The sequence below is a fragment of the Sphaeramia orbicularis genome, chromosome 21 (genome assembly GCF_902148855.1).
Source record: "Sphaeramia orbicularis chromosome 21, fSphaOr1.1, whole genome shotgun sequence".
NCBI lineage: Eukaryota > Metazoa > Chordata > Actinopteri > Kurtiformes > Apogonidae > Sphaeramia > Sphaeramia orbicularis.
The window spans coordinates 39,798,402-39,825,988 of record NC_043977.1 but is presented as its reverse complement, the minus strand read 5'-3'; the positions used below and the strand labels follow the sequence as shown (position 1 = coordinate 39,825,988).

Sequence of the window (27,587 nt, the reverse complement as noted above, 5' to 3'; positions counted from 1 at the left end):
CAGACATCATGATGTATTATAGATGATTGTATTTTTGGTGATACCGTTGTCATCAAGGTATCGTAATAGGAACATATTATGGAAACAAAAAAAATAAATTCTGCTCCGTTCTCTGGACTGGAAAAATCGAACCCCTGATTCTCACAGGTGTTTTCAGACAGGTGAAGGGGTTGAATTGATTGACAGCTGAAATGACCAATCACTGTTCAGATTTCGTTCTTTACTGCTCTAGTACGTGGCTTGACACAGAAGCTTGTAGAAGTAGCTTAACTTTCCACACCAGTCATCTATTTTTATATTTAGTATTTTGACTAATCTTTGTGACACAAGTACTATGGAGGACCCAAAAGCAGATACACCGAGTAAAGTCTTAACAGTTTATTTAACAGACAAACTTTCAACAGACAGGGGACAGGCAGCAGAAGAGTCAAAGACAGGCGGTGGGTCGGGAGCCGGGGAACCCGAACAGGACCAAGAGGGCTCAGGCTGGAGACGTGGTCAGGGACAGAAGGGACAGATCATCCGGGGCTCAGGTGGAGAGACGTGGTCAAACAAAGGCTGGTCGTTTACCGGGGACAAAGACAGGCAGGTGAGGTCGGGCAGGCAGACGGGCTGGGTCGGAACGAGCAGGGTCAGGCTCTAGGTTCAGGCTTGGAGAATAACGCTAGAGAGTACGTGTACACACAAGGTAGAACAATCTGGCAAGTCACAAAGAGCAGAAGAGGTGAATGTATACGGCCCAGCTTATGAGCTGCAGCTGGGGAACACAGGTGGACGGAGTTAGGCTGATTGGCAGGTGTGGCAGAGAGAGATGAGGAGGCGTGGCCAAGAGAGGGAGAAAGAAAAAAGAGAGCAGAGCAGACAGGGATGTGACACTTTGAGCTTTAAATAAACATCAGTACAGTTCAGATTCACAGTGTGCTGCTTCCCTTCTTGCACTTATGACACTATTGACATGTATTTTTACATATTAGCATTTGTCATCACATATGTACACATTTTATATACATCATTTCTGCAGTTCTTTGTCCATGTTTGCCTTCAGTTTCCATTCAGTTCATCATCAATAGTGGGTTATATGAAGGCAAACAAACTCTGGAAACTCCAAGCTTTGGAATAAGTTATGAACAAACACCAGTGAGTCTTTGCTTTCCATGATGGGATACTCGGCCGTTTGTACAAATACAAATATGGACTTGGATCACAAGTTCAGCAGGGCTGTTTTCTCAGGATACGCCGCCCTCTTGCCCCTCACAGGCATATGATACCTCATTTCCTTCCAAAACCTGGAGGAAGGTGACAGGGATGCGGACAGTTCCATATTTTGTTCTCCCTTCTCCTTCTCCTCATCCTCTCCTTTCTTTATACAAGTCCTCCATACATGTGTCTTCTTCTTGTTCTTCCACCAGCACACAGCGCCCTGCCTCTTCCTCAGGTGACGCACCGACTCTGGGAACTGCTCCAGCTGAGATGGGCTGATTTCCTCCAGCTCGACTAGAATCACCTGTGAAACGTTGATCACAGATTAATATAGGCAAGAATGTACTCATATATTGCTCAAATTAAAATAACTGATATTTAACCCCCAGACACTTAACCAGTCATTAATAACAGAAATCCTCTACTGATCTGAAAGGTTTAATCACTTTTTAGCCCAGAATCCTATCAATACATGGAGATAATTCAGGTAAAATGCAGTTTCTCAGCTTTTCATTGTCATCAGAGGCATATGGATGTTCAGAGGCTCCATAGAGCAACATTCATTCACCATTCAAATCCATGTAGTTTGACAAATGACTGTTTTTTATGTTCAATTAATCAAATATTTTGAAAAAAAAAAACAAAACAAAACATATTTTTTGCTTCAGCTTTCTGTGTTTACATATAATGACCTTTGAATTTACTCTGAGCTTTTATGAGCAACTACATGATTAGTAAATTAACCTCCTAAAACCCACTGTCCAAAAGTTTCACAACTTTATACAAAAAATAAATAAAGAAAAGAAAACTGTCCACCACAAAGGACATTCCATAAAAAAATTAAAAACTACATCTGAAAAAACTCTTGCATCAGGATGTTTCCAATATAGACACTTATTTAATAAAAAACAAAAAAGCTTGTACTTTGTCGACATGCCCTGGGTCTTAGGAGGTTAAATATGAGAAAACATCTGATTTTCAATGAAAATATAATTAATGCTGAAAATCAGTGCAAAATGTGTGTGCTTGGCTCCACCCCCCATAGCCATTTTCATTTTAATTAATTAATATAAACCAAACTGATATAAATTGATATAAATCATTATAAATATTTCATTATTTAACCCATTTTTACTGTTATTGTGGCTGCCACTGCCACAGTAAAGCTAACAAATTAGACTATTAGTATTATTAGGGTATATTGTTGTGTTCTTGTTGTTGTTACTATCATTATCATTGTCATAATAATTATTTGCCCTCTCACTCCCCTCCTTTCTCATTTTCATTCACCTCCACCCTTCCCTTTTTCCTATCACCCCTAATCAGTCTATATTGTTTAGTTGCTCTTTACGTTTATTATCTTTTTCATTGTAATACGATGTCATTGTTGTTGTTTGACATTATCTTTTGTTTGTTTGTTTATTTGCTTGTTTGTCTTTTGTTTATTTGTTTTTTTCTCCACTATGTCTCCTTAACTGCATCACTAATGAAAAATAAAATAAAATAAAAAAGTAAAATTTAGAAAAACATAATTTCGCAGTGAAAATAGTGCTTGGATTTACACAGCTCATAAATATTTACTGTACATATTAAACAGCAAACACCAAAATGATGAGTATAAACAGAATTAAAAACCTCTGCAGAGATGTGATCCCCCTTCATGGTATTAAATGATCTGTATTGCTGTTACTTGAATCATTTACTCCAATTTATTTAGAAAACCAGGTGTGCGAACTGAAAAAAAGTATTTAGGAGCATCTGTGCAAATAAACTGTAAAAATGAGCCCAACCAGAAGTGGTTAGTAACATAATGATGATGGTAACTTTCACTGCGCTGAGCCAGTGTCGCATAATCCATTTATCAGCATAAAAGGCTCTGTATTGGTTTTCCTCAGTTCACATCTATCATTCTCAATTTCATTTTTGCTTTAACCACATCAAAACAACAGGCAGTTTGTGAGAAATTGCAAATCAGCATGGGTAAACGGCAAAACAACTGTGCTACCTCCTTTTTTTATTAGCACATTATAAGAAACACCCACACACATACATACACACACACACACTGCATTATTCTTCAGTCCTTATAACTGATGAACAGGAGTGAAATACTACTAATAAAACACTCAGTAATACACATGAATGTTATTCAAACTCACATTTTACAGTGAATATACGATTTCAGCAACACAAAAAGATTTTCATAAAATTACAGGGTGGGGAAGCAAAATTTACAATATTTTGAGGCAGGGATTGAAAGACAGTGTATGACCAATTAGTTTATTGAAAGTCAGGAGAATTTATTTGCCACAAGAAAATTTACATAATAGAAAATGTTTTTATTCTATGTGTCCTCCTTTCTCAATAACTGCCTTCACACGCTTCCTGAAACTTGCGCAAGTGTTCCTCAAATATTGGGGTGACAACTTCTCCCATTCTTCTTTAATAGTATCTTCCAGACTTTCTCGTAATAGTTTTGCTCATAGTCATTCTCTTCTTTCCATTATAAACAGTCTTTATGGACACTCCAACTATTTTTGAAATCTCCTTTGGTGTGACGAGTGCATTCAGCAAATCACACACTCTTTGACGTTTGCTTTCCTGATTACTCATATGGGCAAAAGTTTCTGAAAAGGTATGGATAATAGTGTTAGGTATGATTATGACATCAATATATGTTTGGTTTCAAAACAATTGACGTAGTGCCTGCTGAGAAAAAACAACTAAATATTCATTGTAAATTTTGCTTCCCCACCCTGTAAGTCTTTACAGAGGAATTACCAATATCTGAACAGTTGCATAGTTGTAATGTTTTTTAACCTAAACTGTGCAGCCATTTTCACATAATTAAGTCTGAAATGATTTAATTTTCACTAAGTTTGCTGATCAGAGGCACAGAGTCAGGGGGGTGATTCCTTCCATATGTTTATTAGACAATTGTAGCAACACAAAGAAATCTTTTTGGCAACGTATTCTGGTAATATACACTAATGTAGGCATCAAACCCTGCTCTTGTCATAATAGGTGATATCAGAATAAGCTATAGGAGTTATAAGTAGCTGTCCAAAAATATGACACTGAAATTCAGTGGTAACTTCCTTTACTGTCAACACTAACCTCATTCATATCTACTGTCAGATTCATGTTTAACTCTTATTTCTCCGTTTCATGGTATCATGTTATTGCTGTATTTTTACTCAGAGAGAGACATGCAGATTTTATTTATCCAGAGGCATCGTTTGTGCCACCCAGATGTCTCTACTGGCTTTGAGATGGTCCAATTGGTGTGTTTTCTCACCTTCAGGGTTCCCTCCAGCAGTGCTCTGTGCATTGCTGCCACACGCTCCAGCTGCTGCCTCGCGTCTGGATACTCCACTTCACAGCTGTTAACTCTCTGGCTGTCAGTGTTGTCGCTGTCAACACTGCCGTCAGACATGATGATGTTGTTGTTATTGCTACTGGTACTGCTGGTGGGTCTTTTTCTGGTGAAAGTGGAGGCAGTGTAGAGTAGAAACATGCGGCGGCTGGCCTGGATGTTTTCCTCTACTGAGTCCACAATGGCTGCAGGAATGAAACACAAAGAGGAGACAAATGCACAATGAAATGAAAACATCCACACAAAAAACAGGTAGTAGGAAAGAAAAAAAAAGTAGCAGGAAAGAAATTATCAATATTACAAAAATATATAAACATATATATGTATAGCTCTAAAAAGCTCTAAATAAAGCTCTAAATATACAGATTTATACACACATTTGCACACAGACACACACACACATATATATATATGTGTGTGTGTGACAGAATTGAATGAAACTCTGCATTGAAAAGCATGGCTTACAGTGTATAAAGGAACTGTCAAGCGGCCAACGAGGCATTTTTTCTTTTATTTGCAACACATTTTGTTTATATTTACACATATATGCTTTCAGCTATGTCATGTATAGTTATTAATGTAAGCGTATATGTGTTTCTGTTGCTGTATGTATGTATGTATGTATGTATGTATGTATGTATATATATACATATATATATATATATATATATATATATATATATATATATATATATATATATATATGTGTGTGTGTGTGTGTTTGTGTGTGTAGATATAATTTTTTTTTTTTTTAAACACTATTAAAGCATAATTAGAACAACAATTTTTAGAATTTGTACTGGACAAATAAGTATAAAAGAAGTATAAAAGAAATATATATATATATATAAGTGTGCAAAATATTGTTATATACACAATAATATAATAAGGTGGATATTTGGTTGTATCACCTGGTAGAAATGGTCAAATGGTTACCTCCAAGGTTTTTTCAAGACACTATGACATCAGAATCAACTTAAAACAGCATTTTATTTCTCTGTTTCCTATCTTTTTTCGGCCGTTACCACTCGCTTAGCCCACTTTGAACACAACCACAGTTTTCCTTTAGGAGGTCTTTTTTAGAGCAGTAGAAGTGTAAATACATGTCGGTGACTTACCTTCTCCAGGCAGACAGTCACGACCCACTATGAACAATTTGTAGCCACAGGCCTTTTCCAACACCTCAGGCAGAGTGTGAAGGGCAAACATCTCCACGTCCTTACTGAATCCAAATGCACTCTTCTGTGGATACGCCACATAGGCATCGTACAGCTTCCCATCGGAGTCTGATACAGAACACAAGAACTTAAATGCACATCATAGATTTTGTTCAAATGAGAAAACATCATTGTTTCTAACAGTGAAACTGTTTGGAAGTCCATTATATGTTTTTAGTCATTTGAGAAAGTCAGATGTCACTGATAAGTTTAGTTTGTTTTCACCTGTCAGTGCAAATGCAAAGTTGGTACATGTTTATTTTATCATTTTTGCTTGTACAGATGAAAGTCATGATGTTTCCCAATGCCGATCTGACTGATTTGGTGGGTGTGTCTCAAGTGTAAACAAATTAACCACGTGTGAATGTACTCTTACACTGCACGGTCACACTACATGTAAAAGAGTTTTTCGCCCATATATGACTCATATCAGATTTTTTTTATATGAACAGCACAAATCTGATGGTGTTTTTTTTTGTTTGTTTTTTTCAAATCAGACCCATGGTTTGCAGTGTGACTTCAGTCTGAACGGTCATGTCACATTTCAGCCAACATTTATGTCACTGAAATGCGACAGATGCTACAGTTCTGTGTTGTGCAGATGCCATTTGAGTTATAATGTGAACGACTACGCAAAAACATCAGATTTCAGCAAAAAATCAGAAATGAGCATTAAAACTTGCAATGTGAACGTAGCATTACTGTAGGGAAGTTTTTTCTTCATTCCGAAAAATGAAACTTTTTTTACCCTGACATAATTAATCAAGCTGTAAAAATGCAACAACTGCTTTGCCTGATTTTCTGCCTCTTGTTTCAGTACTTTCTGTGGATTTTTTTGCACCTTTTCTCTCATATCTCTAAATTGTATGGTATCTTTTGCTTATAGCCTTTTACCCCCATTGCTCATTTGAGTTAATGTATTGGATGCACATTTAATTTATTCATTTGTAGACCTTGTTGCAATAAAAGACATGAAAATGAAGGAAAAAAAATGTTAGGGTGCAGTTGTGAATAAAACAGCATCTATGATTCCAAATGACATTTAACATCAGAAATGTGCTACTGCAGGTGGCCCTGTGGTTAGGGTGTTTTCCTCAGTATACTTTCACTGAACGCCTTGTACGTGAGTTGGGGTAGACGTGTAGGTCCAAATTGCATGTGTTTGCTCGAAGGTCAGAGCTGTGGGATTTCCCAGCTTGGGGTGTACAGTAGGTGTGATGATACCAGGGTTCCTGTGGGGACTTCAGATGTCTTAAAAGTCTTGAATTTTCAAATCTTTATTTAATACCTTAAAAAAGTCTTGAAAAGGTATTAAATGTGATATAGTAGGTCTTAAGTTATGTTGCCATAAACTTGTTGGCTGTATTGTGTTTAAATGTGTCTGTTAAATGTCCGAACTGCAAAGAAAGTAATGTTATTCTGCTCAGTTTTACCCGTTCCAACCTGACAACTTTTATTGAAATTAGGAACCAATTATTGCTAAATTTGCAGCCCCCGGTGAGAAATGACTCAGAATGATGGGAATCAAGACGGAGTAAATAAATAGATTTTCCTAAATTCTAGGAGTCACAAGTTTTTACCAGTATGACTGTGGAATAGGCATTAAGTTCTGTTGTAAGTAGTCTGAAAAAGGTCTTAAAAAGTCTTAAATTTAACTTGTAGAAACCTGTAGGAACCCTGGATACTAATATGGTACTGCATTGATATGGTACTGTGTACAGTATATGAAGTATTACAGTTTTACAAGTCAGATTACTGGTCTGAAATATTACCTTTATCGGTGTAGAAGACAGGAAATGACATCCTGAACCAGAGCACAATGTCAACCTTGAAACTGTAGAGGATGATGACACCGATGATAAACAGAAGTGCTAGACTACATAATGTGGAGGCAATTGGGACCATAACGTTTGGATCTGTGAAGAAGAAATAAGAAAAGTTATTGGACTTAAATACACATGATGTAGAATCTAAAACAACAAGTCTAAGTTCTATATTTTGTTGACTTGTGTACTTACAGCAATGTGAAAATTCAAGGAAACCTATTCCCTAAGGGCTGTGCCATATGACAATCGTGATGATATAACATTATATTGTTTCATATCAGGCTCTGTGATTTATATTGTGTGCTACAAATCACAACTTTCACATTAGTATTTGTTGTTTTGTTGATACTACCAAAGGTTCAGATAGGAAATGTGCAAGAAGGAAACACAAACATCACAAAGAGCAGAAGTCTGTGTGTGGAAGTTTAAAATAAGAGAAGAAAATGTCATAAAATGGGATTCTGTAAAGTACAATTATGTAAATTATTTGTTAACTAAATTTACAGAGAAATTTGATCTGAACAGTTGCATGGTTGTGATGTTATTTTCCCTGAACTGTGCAGTCATTTTCACAGAATTTCACATAATTAAGTCTGAAATAACTCCAATTTCACTGTTTGCTGATGAGAGGCACAGAGGTGGAGGGCTGATTCCTGCATGGCGGGTATTTTAATTATATTTAAAGTCAAATAAGCCCATTTTAGTCCATAATAATAATAATAATAATAATAAAGATATATTTTCACTTATCTTTATGCAGCAAACGGTGCCATAAAATTTAGTTCCACATCTTTACAAAGTGCTGAGTCAGCTGTGCTAACTGTTTTCACCAATCAGTCATTTGATGTTTCATGCACATCTTTAATGGTGTCACTAGAGGGGTAAAGGTTGAAATATCCAAATCCTCTCATATTTGTCTTTGAAGAAGAAATATTTCAGTATTTTTCTCACACACTGGTCCCCATGTTTGTTCTCTAAGGACTAGTCGCCTGCTCATATCACCTGAGTTAAATCATTTTTATTTATTACCTCCGCCAAGGACCTGCAGAGGTTATGTTTTCATCGGCGTTTGTTTGTCTGTTAGCAGGATAACTCAAAAAGTTATGGACAGATTTGGATGAAACTTTCAGGAAATGCTGGTTCTGGCACAAAGAATGAATAATTAAATTTTGGTGTTGATTGGGGGGGGGGCTGATCTGCCTTGTCAGAGGTCTGTGCTTTCCAAGTGCTTTTCTAGTTTTTTTATTTTACCTTTATTTAACCTGGTAAATTAGTTGAGAACTAATTTTCATTTTCAATAACGACTTAGACATGTAGAGATGAAGAACCAATCACTCTCACATTTACACCTATGGACAGTTTAGATTAACCAATTAACCTACTAGTACATGTCTTTGGATGGTGAGAGGAAGCTGGAGTACCCAGAGAGAACCCACACAAACACTGGGAGAACATGGAAACGCCACACTGAAAGGTTCCTGGTGTTGGAACTGAACTCAGGACCTTCTTGTTGTGAGGCGACAGTGCTATCCACTGCACCACTGTGCCACCAAATCTATCTGTTCTTATGATACTTTATTTGTCCTTAATTGCTCCTGTTGCTGTTTTTTTTTTTTTTTTTTTTTTTTAACTTTTTCACCACATCGTGCATGCCTTGTTTTGATGCAGAAACACACATCATGACAGAATATACTGTACATAACAGTGCATTTGTGGACTATCAACATCTAAAGCAGCTACATAGTTGTACCTGTTGGTAGCAACGTAAAATAGCCCATAGGATTCCCCCGAGCACTGAAGGCCCGGCAGGTGTAGTTGAGGTAGTAATCTTCTGTTTTCAGCTCAGAAATGATCAGCAGCCTCTCGAGCCATGCCCCTTTAATGGGACTATCCTCCCACCGCAAAGTCTTGCTGAAACAGGAAAGATGGACAAATAAATGAATAACAAACATTAAGATACAGCACTTTTATTATTTATCATTTAACACACAATATTCAATGAAAAGTAAAAACCTACATACCACCAACATCACACTATCAATAAAAACAGCTGAGGCTGAAAACAGGATGGGTTCTAAAACAGGATCTGATACACACTTCAACATTCACCATAAACTAACTCAGAACTTTTCAGCTGAAGGTTTTGGAATGGCCCCCACAGTCCTCAGACCTAAACATTACCAAACATAGTTAAATCTGTGGGTAGATGTTAAAAGAGCTGCATGTACAAGAAGCCCAGGAGCCCAAGATTATTTGCACAGGTCTTTTGCAAGGAAGATGTGAAGCCTGCTACCGGACGTTAGTCTGGTGTTGTCTGTCTTTTATGTTTGTCTGTCACTTCCTGTTTTATTTTGTTAAGTTTTCCTCATGTGTCTTGTCTGTTGTCTTTACTTCCCTTCCTGGTTCGTGTTCACCTTTTCCCTGATTACCTGACTCCGCCCTGATGTGTTCCACCTGTGTCTCGTTGTCTTCCCTCTCTTTTGTGTATTTTTACCCTGTCCTTTCCCCTCATCAGACGCCAGTTCGTATTCACTCGCAGTTTACTTACCAGCGTTTTGATCCTGTCTGTTCGTTTGCCTACCTGTGTTTCGACCCGTTTTGTCATCCTGTTTTTGCCTGTTTTGCCTGCTCCCTGTCGGTTTTGTCTGCCTCCATCTGCCTTCCTGGATTTGGACCTCTTCGCCTGGTTTTTGGTACGTGAGCTAGCTTTACCCCTATGTCCTGTTGCCTGTCTGTTTGCTCTCCCGTGTTTGACCTGTTTCCGTCCCTGACCTCCCTCTGCTTCTCCCTAGTCGGCGTGCCGACTCAAAACCCGGAGACTAACCGTGGGTTCGTGTCCCTCGCCCGGAGGACGAATCCCTCGAGGACTTCCTTGGCTGCTGTCCTCAAGATCCTGTTCATTATCACAGCCTGTATTTTTGTGATACCTGAATTTAATAAACTCTGTAAACTTTTACATCCGCCTCCTAGTTCTGCATTTGGGTTCTGGGTTCGTACTAGCAGCATTACAGAAGAGGGGGGGAAAAAAAAACCCTGAATACAAGAACCGAAAGACACTCAGCTAGCCACAGTACATGTTTGCATGCTATATCTGCAGAGCCACAGCACTGAGTTTGTAGAGTGCCTAAACTTTTGCACAGGCCACAACTGTGTATTTATTAGTGAATGATTATGCACTGCATTCTCTCTCATTAGATAATTAATGATACATAACTAAATTGTCATATTTTACCAAGGGTGTTCATATGTTGCATATAACTGTTTACAGATTTAAAAACCCTCATTTTTCATTTCACAGTTAACACTATATTACATGTACCGTAAATCACAAAATTATCAATGGGACTATTTTCAGTCATCTGACACATGCAGCTGATTTTTAAAGGAGTGATATTTAGCTTTTTTAAATGGAATTATGCATATTAACACATTTCCCTGTGGTCTACATAAACTGTAAATGCTATGCTTGGATCTGAATTCATTAATTCAACTCCACAGGTCCATCTTCAACCCTATTTCTGAGTAATGACACCAGAGAGGTCGTTGTGAGCGCTGGCCCTTTAAATGCAAATGAGCCACTTCACACCCCACCCCCTCAATCCCAGATCAAATTCTGGGCAAATAGTGATGACAATTTTTATGACATTTGGTTTGAAATCAGAATTAAACCTGCCAGTATTGCAGCCTTGACATGTAGGGTTTATGATCCATTGCACTACTGCATCTTTCAGATTTTTTAAATGTTTGCAAAAACTTCTGAATCTATAAATTGTTGTATTTGTATTTGGTTTCTTGAGTACAAACACAATTTTCCTTCATCTGCTGCACAAACCAAGCAGCAGATCAGACAAATGAAAGGAAAAGTAATGGTACTTACTGTTTTTCTGTTGTGTAGACACGGTCTGAAGGAAGGTGTGATGAAATTAAGCGACCTCTAACCACCCAAAACACATCAACTTCTGGCTCTCCAACGCTGGGCACAAACACCAGACACTGTTTTGTGAAATTGGATCCTGAACAAAAAACACAATTTGTAAGATTATTTCTATTTCCCTAATCCTGAAACGATTAATATAGATTAGTAATGCACAGCAGCTGTAAAGAATCATGGGGTTCAGAGTGAAATGTTGATTAATATTATGTTTATCTGTGAATACCCCTATATTCTATGGTGAATGTTCAGTTGCTTGTACTTCATAGACAAACACTCAAACTTTTACTTTTACTTTCTGGTGCTCAGTCAGTCTTTTTAAGTGTATGTGTGCATAGGTGTGTGTGTGTGTGGGTGGTGGTACTGATTTTTAAACTCACATGTAAAGCACTTTGTGCTACGTTCTCAATGTATGAAAAGTGCTATATAAATAAAGATTGATTGATTGAAACACACATCACAGGATGCATTGGGTTTTGTTGTGGTAAATGTTAGTACAGTTTCTCTGTGTGTATCTCCAGTTTTTCTGCACTAAGACCCGTGTCAGTGTGTTAGCTGTACTCAAATGAATCAGGGGGTCGGTAATTTGACATACACTATAATACTAAAAGTATTGGATGAGTGAATAAAGGTGTTCTGATCACTTCCATGGCCATAGGTGTAAAATCAAGCATCTAGGCATGGAGACTGCTTCAACAAAAGTTTGTGAAAAAATGGGCCAACTCTCAGGAGCAGTGAATTCATGGTACCATCATAGGATGTCACCTGTGCTATGAGTCCATTCATGAAATTTCCACACTATTAATATTCTATGGTTAACTGTTAGTGATATTATAACAAAACTAGCACGTTGACCTGAGTGGATCCACAGGTTCTAGATGTGGTAGTTTTTATGCTGTTGTGTATAATGGTGCATGCTGTACCGCATTTGTCCAGTAGTCACTGGATTGTAAGGCTATTGTATTCCAAAATTACTAATATTTCCCAAAATATTGGTCCTATCAACTTGCTGTTTTCGCTAGTCTGTTCCTTGACCAAAAATACATAAGTATGCCAAACTGCAGCAGTCTGCTCTTTCTGGATTTTGTGTGAATCCCTGGACACACATACACGCATGCAAGCATACAGAGGCCTCTTGGCTTTTATAATATAGATGGAACTATTTGGAACAACATCAACTTAGCCACAAAGTGGTGGGTCACGAATAATCTTAGAGAGGGGTCAGTGCATACTGAGGCACACAGTGTACAAAAGTCACCATTGTTCTGCAGAGGCATTAGCTACAGACTGTCAAATATTGCGTGGCCTTGAGATGCACAAGAACAGTGTGTAGAGAGCTTTGTGGAATGGATTTTCAGGGGATGAGCAGCTGCATCAAGGCCTTACATCACCAAGTGCACTGCAAAGCATTGGATTTAGTGGTATAATACACACTTCTACTGGACTCTGGAGCAGTGGACGCTGTTCTCTGGACTGACCAATCACATCTGTCTGTCTGGCAATGCAATGGATGAGTCTGGGTTTGGCCGTTCCAGGAGAACAGTACTTGCCTGACTGCATTGTGCCAAGTGGAAAGTTTGGAGAAGGGGGGATTACGGTATGGGGGTGCTTTCAGGGGTTGGGCTTGGCCCCTTAATTCCAGTGAAAGGAACTATAACGACATTTTGGACAAATGAATGCTCCCAATTTTGTAGGAATGAAAAATATTTCTCCACAAAAGTCTTTAAACTGGTTTAAAAATAAATCCTTAAAAGAATGAGTTCTCAACTAACTTACCTGGTTAAATAAAGGTTAAATAAAATAACTAATAAATAATAGCATTTGATCCCAGTAAACCTGCATTTGTCATGTAAAATACATAACACTATTATCACCAGATGATGCTGAAATGACTCACCCATCGGTGCTTTGATGATCTCACTGGCTGGTTCACGCACTTGTGGAACCAAAGAGTACCGCCCTTCAAAGACAAAATTAAATCACATTAAACTAAGATTAAATGTTAATGTCAAAACTGATTCTACAAACATGAGCTTCATATTCATCTCCGTTCTAACCTATGACCATGGTATCGATGGTCTCGGACACAGATCCACTGACTCCTCCGAGGGTGAACGTCACAGTGCAGGTGTAGGTACCACTGTTCTCCGATGTCACTCTATCAATCTTTAGATAGTTTTCTAAGTAGGTAAACATTCCTGTTCCATCTTCTATGCGCTGACATCCCTGGAAGAGGAAAATCAATATATTAGTTGATGAGGTCAAAAACCAAATGCCCGTACTTTGTTACAGCCTTGTATTTAAAATATTAGACTGAGGTCACTTGATAATTCTAGGCGTATATTTGACAGTGGATGCAGGGGATTTGTCCCCCTCAGTATTTTAAATGTGCATTTGTAGCCCACCCATAGCTGAGGTACAGGACAGAGGAACTGTGGCATCACCTACTTAAGTCGATAGTTTATGATTTAGCCATCATTTTGTTGGGGGTTTGGTTTGGACCCAGTGAATATATTTGGACAAAAGGGATAAAAGTATAGAAGCCTGAGGGGTCAGAGGTGAGTTGATGCTAAATGTTGGCGAACTGACTCAGTAAAATTGTTAACTTTCGTCAAGCGCTGCGTCATTTTAACCTTCCTCTTGTGTTAGTTGTTGTTTAAATACAAAAATGAACCACATAAAATTTGTGTATTGCATCAAGGCTTTGTGACTTTGTCAGGAATCTCTATTTCAACAAAATAATGCAAAAATAAATTGTTTTCACTAAATTATGACATGCTTCGAGTGAAATTATGACCTTTGTATTGTTAGAGTCAGTTATGACCCAGTTATAAAAGTAAGATTATAATAGAGCTGAAACTGAAATCATAAGTGCACTGTCAGCCAGCACACTGACTGCCAGCTCTTCTCCCAATCATGTGAGCTTTTGGGATTCTCATTTTGCTTCGTTATCCAGTTTACCTGCACAAAAACAAAACAAGCAAAGATGGACATGTCCAAACATGAGGTCAATTCAGTATAGAGTTGGTGACTTACAGACTGCACATAGAGAGGTACACTGACAAAAATTTAAAAAAAAGGCCCAGAGGCTCACACCAAAAATATTAAACCTAATACTTTAATGGATAAGGAAGTCTAACAAGGTAACCAAGAGATGAGAAACAAATTGGATTGTTTTTAGTGTATTTTACAGCTGATTTAAGACATAGGTCAAAACTGACCCGTTAACATAAGAGATTGTTTCTTTCTATCTTTCTATCTTTCTAGAAAGAAAGAAAAAAAAAAAACAATCAAAACCTAAGAAATTGTAACAGAAAGCTAACACAAGAGGAAGGATAAAGTCATGTTAAAGGAGCCTATTAATCACAATGACAGTAAAACTGGAAAGAACTGATCTAATTTGAGATTTTATGAATAGCACAATAATTTAAATGTGGATCACAACAACACTTATTAATGGATGCAAATGAGAAATGACTCCTGGGGGGAAAAATGACTTAGCATCTTTGGAGAATTTCAGTGTAAGTGCTTTTTGGAGTGACACCTAGTGACTGACAGTGGTATTGCAACTTTAAAATACTTCCACCAGCTCCATTTTGGAGCTGACATCCTTCCCCATGGCTGAAACACATATGAGCTTAACAAACCTACAGGTTCAACAGTTAATCATTGTTGTCCAATGCACATTTTAAGTGGGTTTTCCTTTATATTAATGAAGACATTACCACCATAAACAGAAAATGTATAAATATGTTTGTTTTGCTTAAATGTCCTGAAGGTAAAGACCCAGACTCCTATTTAATATGTCTCTCCCCCATGTCCAACAGAAACATATGCCCATGGTTCTAGGAAAGGGCTTAAGTCGTGTTTCCTCCTCTATCAAAACAAAGAAAGACACAATTAAATGATAGATTTGTCATTCATTTATGATATTATGAAATATTTAAATGCCGAATATGTGATTTATAGTCATCACCTTTGTACTTTTCTTAACCCATAAAGGTCCAAACACTTACTGGCGACCAAAAGCATTGACTGATGTAAATGTTTGATACTTGTCAATCCATTAATCCTATCAACGCATGTAAATAATTGGTGTAAAATACAGTTTGTCCTCTTTTCATGGTCATCAGATATGATCTATTTGGATGTTCAGAGGTTCCGTAGTGAACGTGGAAACACAGTCATGTTCTAGAGTACTGATTCACCAGTAAAACCCATGGAGTTGGATCAATGACAGCGGATTGAGACATTTGGTCCATGTTCAGTTATTGATAGATGTTACTGAAAAAGTCACTTTTTCTTCAGTTTTCTCTATTTTTGATAGAATAACCCTCAACTTTAATCTGAGCTTTTAATTAAATATATGTAAATACCTGATTTACACTTAAAAATGCAAAATACAGAGCACAGTAGTAGAATAAATGGAAATGAAATGAAAGGTTAAAAACACAGAAAGATTTATATAGGAACTGCCAAAAAAGTACCACTGGGTCTTTATGGGTTAATTCTGAATCTGGTGACAGTTTTAAAATGGGAAATAAATTAAAGCAAGGGAAGACTTCAGATATATGACTGACATTCAGATCCAAATGTCCTAAAACAGTGTTGTTGTTGTTGTTGTTGTTGTTGTTATTGTTGTTGTTGCTGTTATTATTACATAGGTTTTATTTTTAACAACCATTTGCAAACTGTCCAATTTTTATTTGTACAAAGCACTAAAATGAAACTAAATGGAAATAAGGCACCATGAGGGAAACACAGGCTTTACTCTCTCTTACTATTTCTGTATATTTTCATCATCATTAAATGGTCAGTATGAAAAAGCTTAACAGAGTTGAGGAAATTATAAAGGTTCAGATTCAGTCACTGCTGATTTGATTCTGGATGTAAAATAGATAAAACACTATCACACACACTCTTATTTCAGCTGTGTAAATAGGAAAGCTTTAGTACATGGTAACGTTCTGCTGTGAAACATCTATTAAACATTTACATTGTTCAGTAGCACAAGACACTGATCTCATTTGAGACTACATCAAAGCTAAAGTGACACCTGTCTTCAGGAAGTTTTCATAGATCTGACCTAGAAACACTAATAGAACCTCCACCACAGCATCTGGAGCAAAGTGCGCATGTTGGTGCTCAGTCAGACTTAAAAGAGTGATATTTTGCTTTTTAAATGGAATTATTCATTTTAAAACATTTCTCTGTGGTCTACATAAACTGTACATGCTATTCTCGGGTCTGAATTCATTAAGAATTCAACTCCACAGGTCCATCTTCAACCCTATTTCTGAGTAATGACACGAAAAAGGTCGTTTGGAGCGCTGTCCCTTTAAATGCAAATGAGCCACTTTACACCCCGCCCCCTTCAGGATGCTGTCTGTGCTGCTCTGTCCTGCTCAGCCAACAACTGGACATTTTAGGTAATCAACTCAAAGTTTGGACATATTTTCAGTATGGACTACAACCGCTGCTGCTGACAAACATTTATGTCGTACTCAGAGAAATGTTCATCAGAAGTCTTGACCTTATATGTGCAAATGTCATGACGTAACTAGTTATAGACGCAACAAACTAAGAAGGAATTAAAACAGGTTGTAGAAATCCACTCAATTTTTGCCAAAATTAATATAAACATAGCTTTGCAGCACCTGGAGGGTTCAAATTCAAACTTTTAGAACTGTTGAAGAAAAATCACAAAACCTGGTTCAAAGTTTGCTGTGATGAGTGTAGCTTTATTTAGTGTTCCGGAGCACGGTGAGAGTACCGATGCAGACAGACTCTGTTTCAGTAGTCTGACCCCGAATCTATGTTTTTAGCTGGTAGTTATACAGTTACTTCAAAGTAGTCAATAGAAAAACAATAGACAAACAGAGAAACAAAAAAAAAACAGGGGGTTGTACTTCAGAAAGGAGCCAAGAGAATTTACATAGAAGGGAAAGGGGAGGGGGTCGCACTCCAGGAAGGGGGTTCACACCAAGGGAAAGGGAGGGTAAGTCTCTCAGACCTGGTGGAGGCATCTTAACATATTATCAAAACATCACTGGTTAATGCTAAACAGGTTAGCTCGGCAGGGAACATGAAACAAAAGGGTGCCGTCTGTGTTCTCAAATCACAAATTTTCTTCCTCAGAACTATTAGGGTCCAAATACACAAATAAATGAACCAAAGACTAATAAAAATGCTAGCCTGCAAAGTTCTCCATGGATCTGCTCCTACCTACATGGGTGCACTGATAAAAGCTTATGTTGCCCCATAACCACTCCGCTCATCTATGGAATGTTTTCTGGCAGTCCCAAAACCTTGCACAAGACAGTCCAGGCTTTTTTCATAGTTTGTTCCACATTGGTGGAACAATCTACCAAGCACTACCAGAACAGGGGCGTCCCTGCCCGTCTTCAATAAGCTCTTGAAAACTCAGCTCTTCAGAGATCACCTGTTGTCCTAGCACTTTCAAACATTACATTTTAAATGTATTATCATGTCTATTCTGTTGTTTTTACTTGGTATTTTAATTTCACTGTTTTTAAGTGTACAGCTGATTTTATGTCTCTTTTAATTTATTCTTGTATTTTAGTCTATTATTTTGGTTTTTATTCTTCTGTATGACAGGGTTTTAATTGTACAGCTGTTCTATGTTTCTAATCTATTCTTGTATTTTTCTTTCATTTTTTGGTTTTTCCCCTGTAAGTCGCTTTGGAAAAAGCGTCTGCCAAATGCATAAATGTAAATGTAAATATAATGTAAAAGTGGGTTTAGCAAAATATGACCCCTTTAACTCACTTTGTGCCACGTGATGGAGGATCTGATGTCGTAACTGTTCAGCTTCTCGATGTAGTCCATCAGAGGACAGGACAGTTTGTTAGTGACTCCACTTGTCATGTTCTGTTTTGCTCTCCGTGGCCGTGCACACTCTCCAGCATCCGGTTCTTCCACAGTCAGATTGGTGACCTGCCTGTAGCAGTGGGAAGGGGTTCTGTGGAAGCCAAATACACACATACACATCCTTTAACATTATTATTAATAGTCTTAACAGCATCAAAAGCATCCCTTTGGTACCACTCTTACAAAACACTGGCATTGTTATTTGATCTATCTGGATTCTTGTTCTGTTTATCAATTCCCTGTTTTGGTGTGATGTGGAAAAAATGATCAAATGTATTGGCTGGAATGCACAGTCATGGAAAAAAATATTAGACCACTCTTGTTCTCTTCAATTTCTTGTTCATTTTAATGTCCGGTACAACTAAAGGGACATTTGTTTGGACAAATATAATGATAACAACAAAAATAGCTAATCAGACATGAATTTCAGAGCTGATATCTGTCCATTTTCCATGTTTTCTTGATAATAACCAAAATCACTTGAGTTCTTATATCAATATCTATGGCATTGTAGTGACAAAAACAGTGCTTTTAGGCATTCCATGTTGTCCTTTCTGTCTGTTTTAGTCACATGATACACACAGGAGTTAGTACTGGATTGCATAACCACTGTTTTTAATGACTTTTGATGGTCTAATTGTGCTGCCCCCTGGTGGATACAGATAATTCAGTTTGGGTTTGTACATTTTGTCTGTTCAGAGCTACTGTAGTTGCTGGGCCGCTACAGAGGCCTTGTCAGTTAGGTTACAGTTACAGACCAGTTACCTGTTTTTTGGCCCTACAAACACATCTGTCTGTGAGTATTGTAAAATGTTGGGATGTTAAAGTACGGTACTTAGTCGGTTGAGACTCTTTGTGTTGTTTAATACCTTTGTTTTTGTGCATTAACGGAAGACGCTAATAGCGTTAGCATACCTATGGGATTTTCCATGTATTTTAGCATCATGCTAATCGCTATTGTGAACTGCCGTTTGTTTTTTTTTATTTTGGAACTGTAGCTCATTGTAAGTAAATGTTATGTATGAAGTGCATATGCAAAACACTGATGGGTTGTGTTTTAATGTTCTACACATGTTTTTGCTCATGAAAAATGTAGGTATACGTGATTGTGACATGCATTTTGTTTTTGTGTATACAGTTTTACAGTCGTCAAGTAAATATCCAAAACAGCAAGAAGCTTCCTGGGTGTTTTCTTTGAAGAACTGTTAGCTATCTGTACAGCTAGTTCATAAACATTAGTGAAGACAGAATACTAATACTTTTTTCTGCAACTGTATACACTGGAAATATTGAGGGAAAATAACATCTAAAAACCACAGCAAGAATCTATATGATTTTTTAAGGATACTTTGATGCTTAGCTCCAGGTTTATTGACGTATACAGGGTGGGGAAGCAAAATTTACAATGAACATTTAGTTGTTTTTTCTCAGCAGGCACTATGTCAATTTTTTTGAAACCAAACATATATTGATGTCATAATCATACTTAACACTATTATCCATACCTTTTCAGAAACTTTTGCCCATATGAGTAATCAGGAAAGCAAACGTCAAAGAGTGTGTGATTTGCTGAATGCACTCGTCACACCAAAGGAGATTTCAAAAATAGTTGGAGTGTCCATAAAGACTGTTTATAATGGAAAGAAGAGAATGACTATGAGCAAAACTATTACGAGAAAGTCTGGAAGTGGAGGAAGCAACAAAAAACGTACCAAAGCTTTTATTAAAGCTCTCAAATCCAAAATCCTAAAGGATCCAACCAAATCCATGAGAAAAATGGCAATTGAACTCGAGGTAGACAACAAGACCGTTAGAAATGCAGTAAAATATGATTTGAAGATTTAAATTCTCATGACTTTCAATAGACTTATTTGGTCATACAGTCTTTCAATCCCTGCCCCAACATATTGTAAATTTTGCTTCCCCACCCTGTACATTTAGGTGATTGAGCCAGGGCTGGAGCCAGCGAATTGTTGCTGTGCAGCGCTCGTGAACCCTCGGGAACAAGCATTGCGCATGCCAGTACCCGGGAGGCGTGGCTTTGGGGGGATGTCTGAAGAAAGGGGTTTGGTTTGTTGAATTGAGTATTTGCAAAATGTAGCTTGCTCGAACAGTTTTTCTAAGATCTCGTACTCCATCTTTAATAATAATATGGGCCAATTGCTATAGTCTGAATAATTGGATTTTTTGGTGTATTAGTTGTATTCAAGGCTGACACTGCTTTGCATAAATGACATATAGACATACAGATAATTGTGTGTGGTGAAATCTGATTTTAGGTTCTGTAATCCATTTTCTAAACTGTGATGTTAAAATTCCACACCAACACCTATGGAAATGTACAGGTCCTGATACAACTGTAATGTGTTTGCATATATGAGTCAGCGTTATAGCCTGATATTGTCTTCATGATTCTTATGAAATGAGTCAGTTTCACTTTTCATCACATGATCGGGACGAGAGGGGAAAGGAAAATGCAACAGGGAGAGATGGGAGTGGGACTCATCATGGCATTGGGTTTTTGCTTATTAATAAATAATTTTAGAATGAATAATGAATAACAAGATGCAGCTGAATATCACTTTTTTTTCTTTTTTTGCAAAATCTAAGTTGTCAAGGGTGCTAGAATGTCATTCCTTTGCCTAAGGGCATCTCACCCTCGTCCTTAAATTTAAAAAAAAGGAAATGGGATAGGACAGGAGTCAGTCTTCTGGGATGGCAGCAGGAGTTTGTTTTTATTCTGTCATGGCCTTGGGTTGTGACTATAATTGTTACAGAAGTGATGTGGGAATATCCACACAATGTACCACGTTCAGGAGCTCAGTAAACTAAATTAGGCACAAAATAAATTATAAAGGAAATAAATAAAATGAATATGTTGTTTTTTACAAGTATTTGATATATTATATAGGAGCAGAAGACAGTATAATGTAGTACAGACAAAGACAAATGCAAATGTATAGTCTTTCCATTTTACTGACACTTCTGTTTCTGCTGATGTTCCCATACCTGAGGATGGTCTCGTATTCTCCAGTATCTGCCAGCGTTACATTCAGAAACCACACATTCTCCCTGTGCACTAGGAGTCGACCGGTCTCATTATTCAGCTCTTGGCCTGTCTTCAGGTTGTACCAGCTGATGTTGTAAGGGACGTGTGTAAAGTTGAAGAGTTTTGGAGAAACCAGGGAGCTGTTTAGCATAGCCACATCTCCAGGCACAGAGAAAATGTCTCCAAACCTCCAAAAATGACGATCAACATTTGTACAGTTCTCTGCAGAACACACACAGGAGCAAAAAAAAAAAAAGAGTTTAATGTCACATCATGAAATCTCCAACAAAATATTTATTGTTTTGCTGGATGAGCATACTTATTTTTCTTAGATTACCTTAAAAACAAACACAACATGCGCTACTTGATTTTATTATGAGCCAAATGGAAATGTATTTAGTTATTTTGTTGTGGATGAGGTTTGTATGACTTTCTATATATGTTGCGCTGTAACTGTGTGATATATACAGAAGAGGATTAGGGCCACTGGAGAAAAAAAATTAAGGTCCAGTATATATTTTTTTTATTATTACTCTGAAAAAAAAAGTCAGAAATCTGAGATAAAAGTCAGAACTCTGTGAAAAAAAAAGTCAGAATTCTGAGAAAAACAAAAAGTCAGAATTCTGACGTTTTTCTCAGAATAGTAATAATAATAATGATAATAAAAAAATATTGGACCTTATTTAATTTTTTCCCCCAGTGGCCCTAATCCTCTTCCATAGATATATGTTTAGACCTGTAATGAGAGTTACATTTTAGTTGATCATTTGACAGAAAAGTAACTGTGATTCATGCTAAAATGTCTTAATATAACAGCAATTTACACACACATGTAGTTCACCCATCAAAGAAGGAGAGCCATTTTGTGGCATTAAACCCTAGAACACACAAATAAAATTGGATTTCTCTTGGTAAATAAAAATGGCACAGGCCAGTTTTGACAGATAATGACATTTACCAGTGAAGTATCACAAAATGCAAAAGGCGAATGACGTCAATGCAAAGAGCAGAGACTGAGATAAAGTTACTGTGTAAAAATGTAGTTAGTACTGATAATAGTCTGATAGTTTTTGTTGTTTTCATACATTTTAAAATAAAGTAAAGCTCATGAGGATGTAACTGGATTCTACTTTTTAAATGTAATCATCATGGTGACAGTAAAAGTAAAGTATTGGTCAACACAACATCAATATATAGGCTTTAGAGGGGAAAAAAACAGACACAGGACTGTAGGTGGATAAATACTTAACACTGTGGTCAAAGTTTAAGCTCAATCTGTTTTCCAAACACCTTGAAAAATGAACAAAAATGTCCCCCAGTTAGATACAAGTCAGAACAAAACCAGAACATGTGGATGTGACCTGCTGTTAATGATACCTTACCTTCAATATCAGTTCTCCATCAATCCTAATAACAGTTTTAAATTTTAACAAAAAATACAATGTCATTACACATTATGTTAAATATCTTTAGTTTTATTTCTCGGCTCAGTGTCATATGTAGACACACAAAGCAGTTCCATGGTATAAGAAAATATGAACCTATTTACAACAGTCAGGTTAAACTTAAGTTGTTTTAACTTTTGTAAGTAGTTTTATTTTACACTTTCTGGCAGTTTTGCAATGCAAAAAATAAAGCAATTAAACATAATGTCAAAATATCTGTTAACAAAATATTATTAATAAAAATGTATGCAAATTTGTGTATTATTAAATTTAATATCAAACCAGACATTTTATTGATAGTTTCTAAGCAATTTGGTAAATCAGTGATTAAAGCCTTCATGCTGGTAAGAAGCTTGTTTTTTTGTTTTGTGGAAGGGACATTGCACATTAATGAACATAGTGTATTACACCAGTGTAAATGTTCCCATTAAATAGTATCTGTATTATAAACAATAAAAAATTCCTATCAACACAAATACAATGTAAGACCAGAAAACTACAGTTCAGTCATAATAAATAACCTCCTCAGACCCAGCAATGCATTTTTGTCCTCTGTAGGGGACAAGATTTGCACAGCTTTACTTAAAAAAATGCTGTCCAGTGCAAAGAACATTCCATGCAAAAGAAAACTGAAAAAATTAACTGGAAAAAAACAAACTGTTGCATCGTGATGTTTCCAATCAATGCAATTATTTAATGTAAAAAAGACAAATCTTTTACTGACTGGGTCTCAGGAGGATGTATTAAAATTGCATGGTTTTAAAGTCCAAGAATTAAGTGCTGCTATTATGTCTATGTTTAATATATAGACTGAGACAAAAACACTAAAACAGGCTTTTATTTGATCCTTCACTGAAATAGACTCATTGTACAAGGACGTTCAGAACAAAGCAAACAACTGATTTTACACAGTGAAGCAGCACATCTCCACATTTCAATCACATTCATCCATTCAGCTTTGAATAACTGTCATTCTGATGTTAGTTTCCAGGGCCCGTATTCCTAAAGATTCTTAGTGCAAAGCGTTGCTCCTAGTGGCCAAATTCTAAGATAATTCTTAGAATCATGATGTTTTCTTAGAATTTCCCTTAAAAATGAAGAGTAGATCCTAGTAAAGATAAAAGCTATTCCTAAAGAATCCTAGCCCTTAAGAGAGCTCCTAAGGTGAGATCTGTTCAGAGCAGGGAAGAGGACTTTTAAGGGGTTTAGGAGTTCCCTAAGCAGAGGACAAAATGGCAGACGGAAGAGGCTGGAGGGATATTCTGCAAACACTGGATGACAGTGAATTAATTAAATGCAACAGATTGCACTGTGAAAAAAAAAACATAAAAAAAATTTGTATTATTCTAGCGGCAGGGGTGCCAAAAAATACTGTTAAATAACGGAAAATAACCATCTCATAAAAATACAGTAATTTTCCATAATTAAAATACAGTTTTTTGCCCTAACTTTACATGAGATTTTGCATTTTTTTTTTTTTTTACTTTTTAATGTTTAATGAATATTTTTCATGTATTAAAACAATCAAATTACCTATAAATTTATATATAAATAATTTTCAATGAGACTAAGTTGTACAATCCACTGATAAAAACTGTATTTGGACAGTTTATCAGTGCTTATACATGTTATACATTCACAAAAATACATTTGTTCAACATTTTTGTTGTGAAACCTCCTGTAATTACACAAGATATTTGTCAATTAACAAAGTCTTGTTAAACTTACAGAACAAATACTTCTTTTACGGTTAATTATCAGTAATTTTATCTCATTTTATTTTATTTTTTACAGTATTAAACTTTAAATTAACAGTTTAATCTCATGAATAGAAAATAAATATTTGTGAAATAACTATTTTTCTGTGGAAGAAAAAATCTTTTAAAAAATGGAAATGTTATGGTTGTTCACGGTTAGTTTCTTTTGTGTTGTTTTACATTTGACATGCAAAATCACAGTCTATTTTTGTAATTTCATATATAGTTTCCTGTATCTTAAAAATACAGGAAAATCTGTAAAATAAACAGTAAAAATTCTGTTAAATTACAGATTTTTTTTGCAGTGTGCCAATTAATATGAGCAAATAAATATAACTATCACTATGTGAATACTGTGCAAGTGGGCCTGAGTTTTTTCACACATTTTGTAGGATAATTTTAAAGTATAGGTTACTATTCATTGAACAGATATTTTCCTTTATGTGAAATATTATTTACAGTTACACAGTCTTCATAAGATTAGATTCTATGATTAACCCTCTGGTATCCTGTCCAGCAAGGCCCTTACTAAGCACCAAGTGTGCCATTTTGGCACACTTGTGGAATAATGTCAAAAAATTTTTCATATAGTTTGATTTTAATTCTTTTACACTTTTTTTCTATTTCATCAACTTGAGCAGTAAATAAAAACACCAAATACTCAATAATTGTCACATTTTTTAACCCTTTAAATGCCGTGTTTGTAATGTAAACAAACCATTTTTTTTAGATGCAAAAAAACACAAAAAAATTTTTTTTTTCAATATAGTACATAAAAAGCGGCTCACATATTATTTGATTTTTGCAGCCTGACATGTATCAATGATTAACTCGAACACTGGTTAATTTGCATGATTATTTTTGGCGCTAGGTCAAATGTTCAAAAATACTAGCATCTGTCATACATATCTGCACACATCTGCACACATATAAATCAAACTATTAAATATTATATATTGATTTATTTTTCTGCTCTAATTTGATTTCATTTTTGTAAATCAAGGTCAGCCCTAATCATACATATCAAATAATCACTTTAGATTTTTTTAACCCTTTAAACGATCTTTTTTCATTATGATGCCCCTACATTTTTTGATGCAAAAAACACAAAATATGTCTCTTTTTTTTTTTTTTTTTCAAAATACTACATAAAAATTGGATTACATATTATTTGATTTTTGCAGCCTGGCATATGTCAATGATTAACACCAACATTAACAACATTAATAAATTAATTTAGACCCTCACCTCTCAAATGAAGCCTAGATATCAGTAAAAGCAGGATTTATGCCTTGATGGCTTTTGGATCAAAAACAGTGGTTATAATGGAAGAAATAGTGCATTTTAGGCACACTTGGGAGACAGATGCTAGTCTTGTAATTTTCTTCTGTTTACAACGTGCAAATTTTAGTTGGTGGCCAGAATTTAAAAGATCATGAAAAAATGAACAACTTTTGAATTCTAATCTTATTTAAATTGTGAAAAATAATATGAAGTTTTTTAACATGAAGTGCAAAGTGTGCCTAAAAGGCACACCCGGATACCGGAGGGTGAAGTTTATCGATTTGAGGGTCCATCCCTTGCCCATTATCACCAAAAGTACAGTTTTTTCTAGCTTTTGGGATCAACCAATCACAGCTTTTGAAATGATGACTCATACCTAGCAACAGGGTCAACCACACCTCCTCACTAAGATAGGAGTTTCTGTCCATTCCTTGCTCAGAGTTTTCTGAGAGTGTTCTGGAATCACTCCTCAGCTAAGACTCCTTGCTAGGAATGTTTAGGTTAAGTTAGGAGCTCTCTGAGAGGATTCTCAGAATCTTTAGGAATACGAGCCCTGGTGTTGTGTAAAGACCATGACCTCACATCTAAGCATCAACTGGCAAAATGCACCTCATAACACCAGCCACTAGAGGGAAGCAGAGTACTGTTCCACAGACAGCACAGATGTTCAAGTTTACATTGGCCAGAACATGTGTAGCCTGGGAAAAAAGCATTTTCACAGTAGGTTTTTTTTTTTTTTTATAAACACACTGTCAGTATTTATGTAGTTCCTGTTTATTGACAGCACTCCACTCACCCTGTTCAGATCCTTTACAGATCCTGCATAGTCCGAGAAAAAACAGGATGGTTCCAAGTGTTGAAATGAAGCCCATGTCTGAAAAACACACAAAAAAAGCACAGAAAAATGAACACAGAGGCAACAATGCTGTAACATCCAGCTGTACCAGCGGTCTGAAATCATGAATGTGAGCTGGTTGCTTACTTTAACAGTGACATGGATCAGCAGGGATCAAAACAAGGCATAAAAATACCAATAACCTGCCAAAAAAATGTTCTTTACCTTTGAGCCAAACTACAGACGTCATCCCCCTCCCCTTACACTGATGCCTGTACTGTTTCTCCCACAGATTACAGACGACAGTTACTCTGTTAGTGCAGGGATTTGTGTTGAAACAGCTGACTCAATGCTGTGTCACACTTTGGAACAGGATCACAGTCCAGCATTCCTGAAGTGTTCAACACGTACGGTTATTTTAGTGCATGGTGCTGCAGTCGGGAAATTTACTGTCCTCACTGACTGGAAACACAGTGAAAGCTCATGTCAAAGCTGTGACCGCAGAGAACAACTAGTGTGGACTTGTAATCCTGAGGTTCAGCTTCAGATAACACTGACTGGTCATTGTTTTTTTTTACCACACTAACTGGAATTATCTATTCAATCAGTTTTATCAATCATGGGTTGACTGTGATGGAAGTGTGTGGTTAAAACTGAAACAGAAGCAGCAGAGTTTGGGTGTGGATCTGAAACTACAACCTGAGTTCATCATGTTAGTGTTGTCTAGTATTTGTTTTGTGGTCCAATGGCCAAACTAAAAGTCACACCCCTGTTGT

General features: G+C 36.5%; 1 protein-coding gene across 5 annotated transcripts in view; it reads right to left on the bottom strand.

Annotated features, from left to right (window-relative positions):
- Positions 1-375: 375 nt before the first annotated feature.
- Positions 376-27,587, bottom strand: part of LOC115412866 (interleukin-1 receptor type 1) — a 55,440-nt gene continuing 28,228 nt past the window's right edge. For 3 of the 5 annotated variants that reach the window (XM_030125524.1, XM_030125523.1, XM_030125525.1), the window contains exons 2-12: positions 26,773-26,850; positions 21,451-21,712; positions 18,340-18,532; positions 13,608-13,776; positions 13,448-13,510; positions 11,497-11,632; positions 9,370-9,530; positions 7,566-7,709; positions 5,695-5,862; positions 4,499-4,761; positions 376-1,504 (exon numbers count right to left, since the gene is read on the bottom strand). In XM_030125524.1, coding sequence (XP_029981384.1) covers positions 1,202-1,504; positions 4,499-4,761; positions 5,695-5,862; positions 7,566-7,709; positions 9,370-9,530; positions 11,497-11,632; positions 13,448-13,510; positions 13,608-13,776; positions 18,340-18,532; positions 21,451-21,712; positions 26,773-26,848 — 1,938 coding nt within the window. In that variant the 5' untranslated portion in view covers positions 26,849-26,850 and the 3' untranslated portion in view covers positions 376-1,201. Of the gene's footprint in view, positions 1,505-4,498; positions 4,762-5,694; positions 5,863-7,565; positions 7,710-9,369; positions 9,531-11,496; positions 11,633-13,447; positions 13,511-13,607; positions 13,777-18,339; positions 18,533-21,450; positions 21,713-26,772; positions 27,246-27,587 lie in introns of those variants that run through there. The other 2 variants (XM_030125522.1, XM_030125526.1) reach the window with 2 other exon arrangements.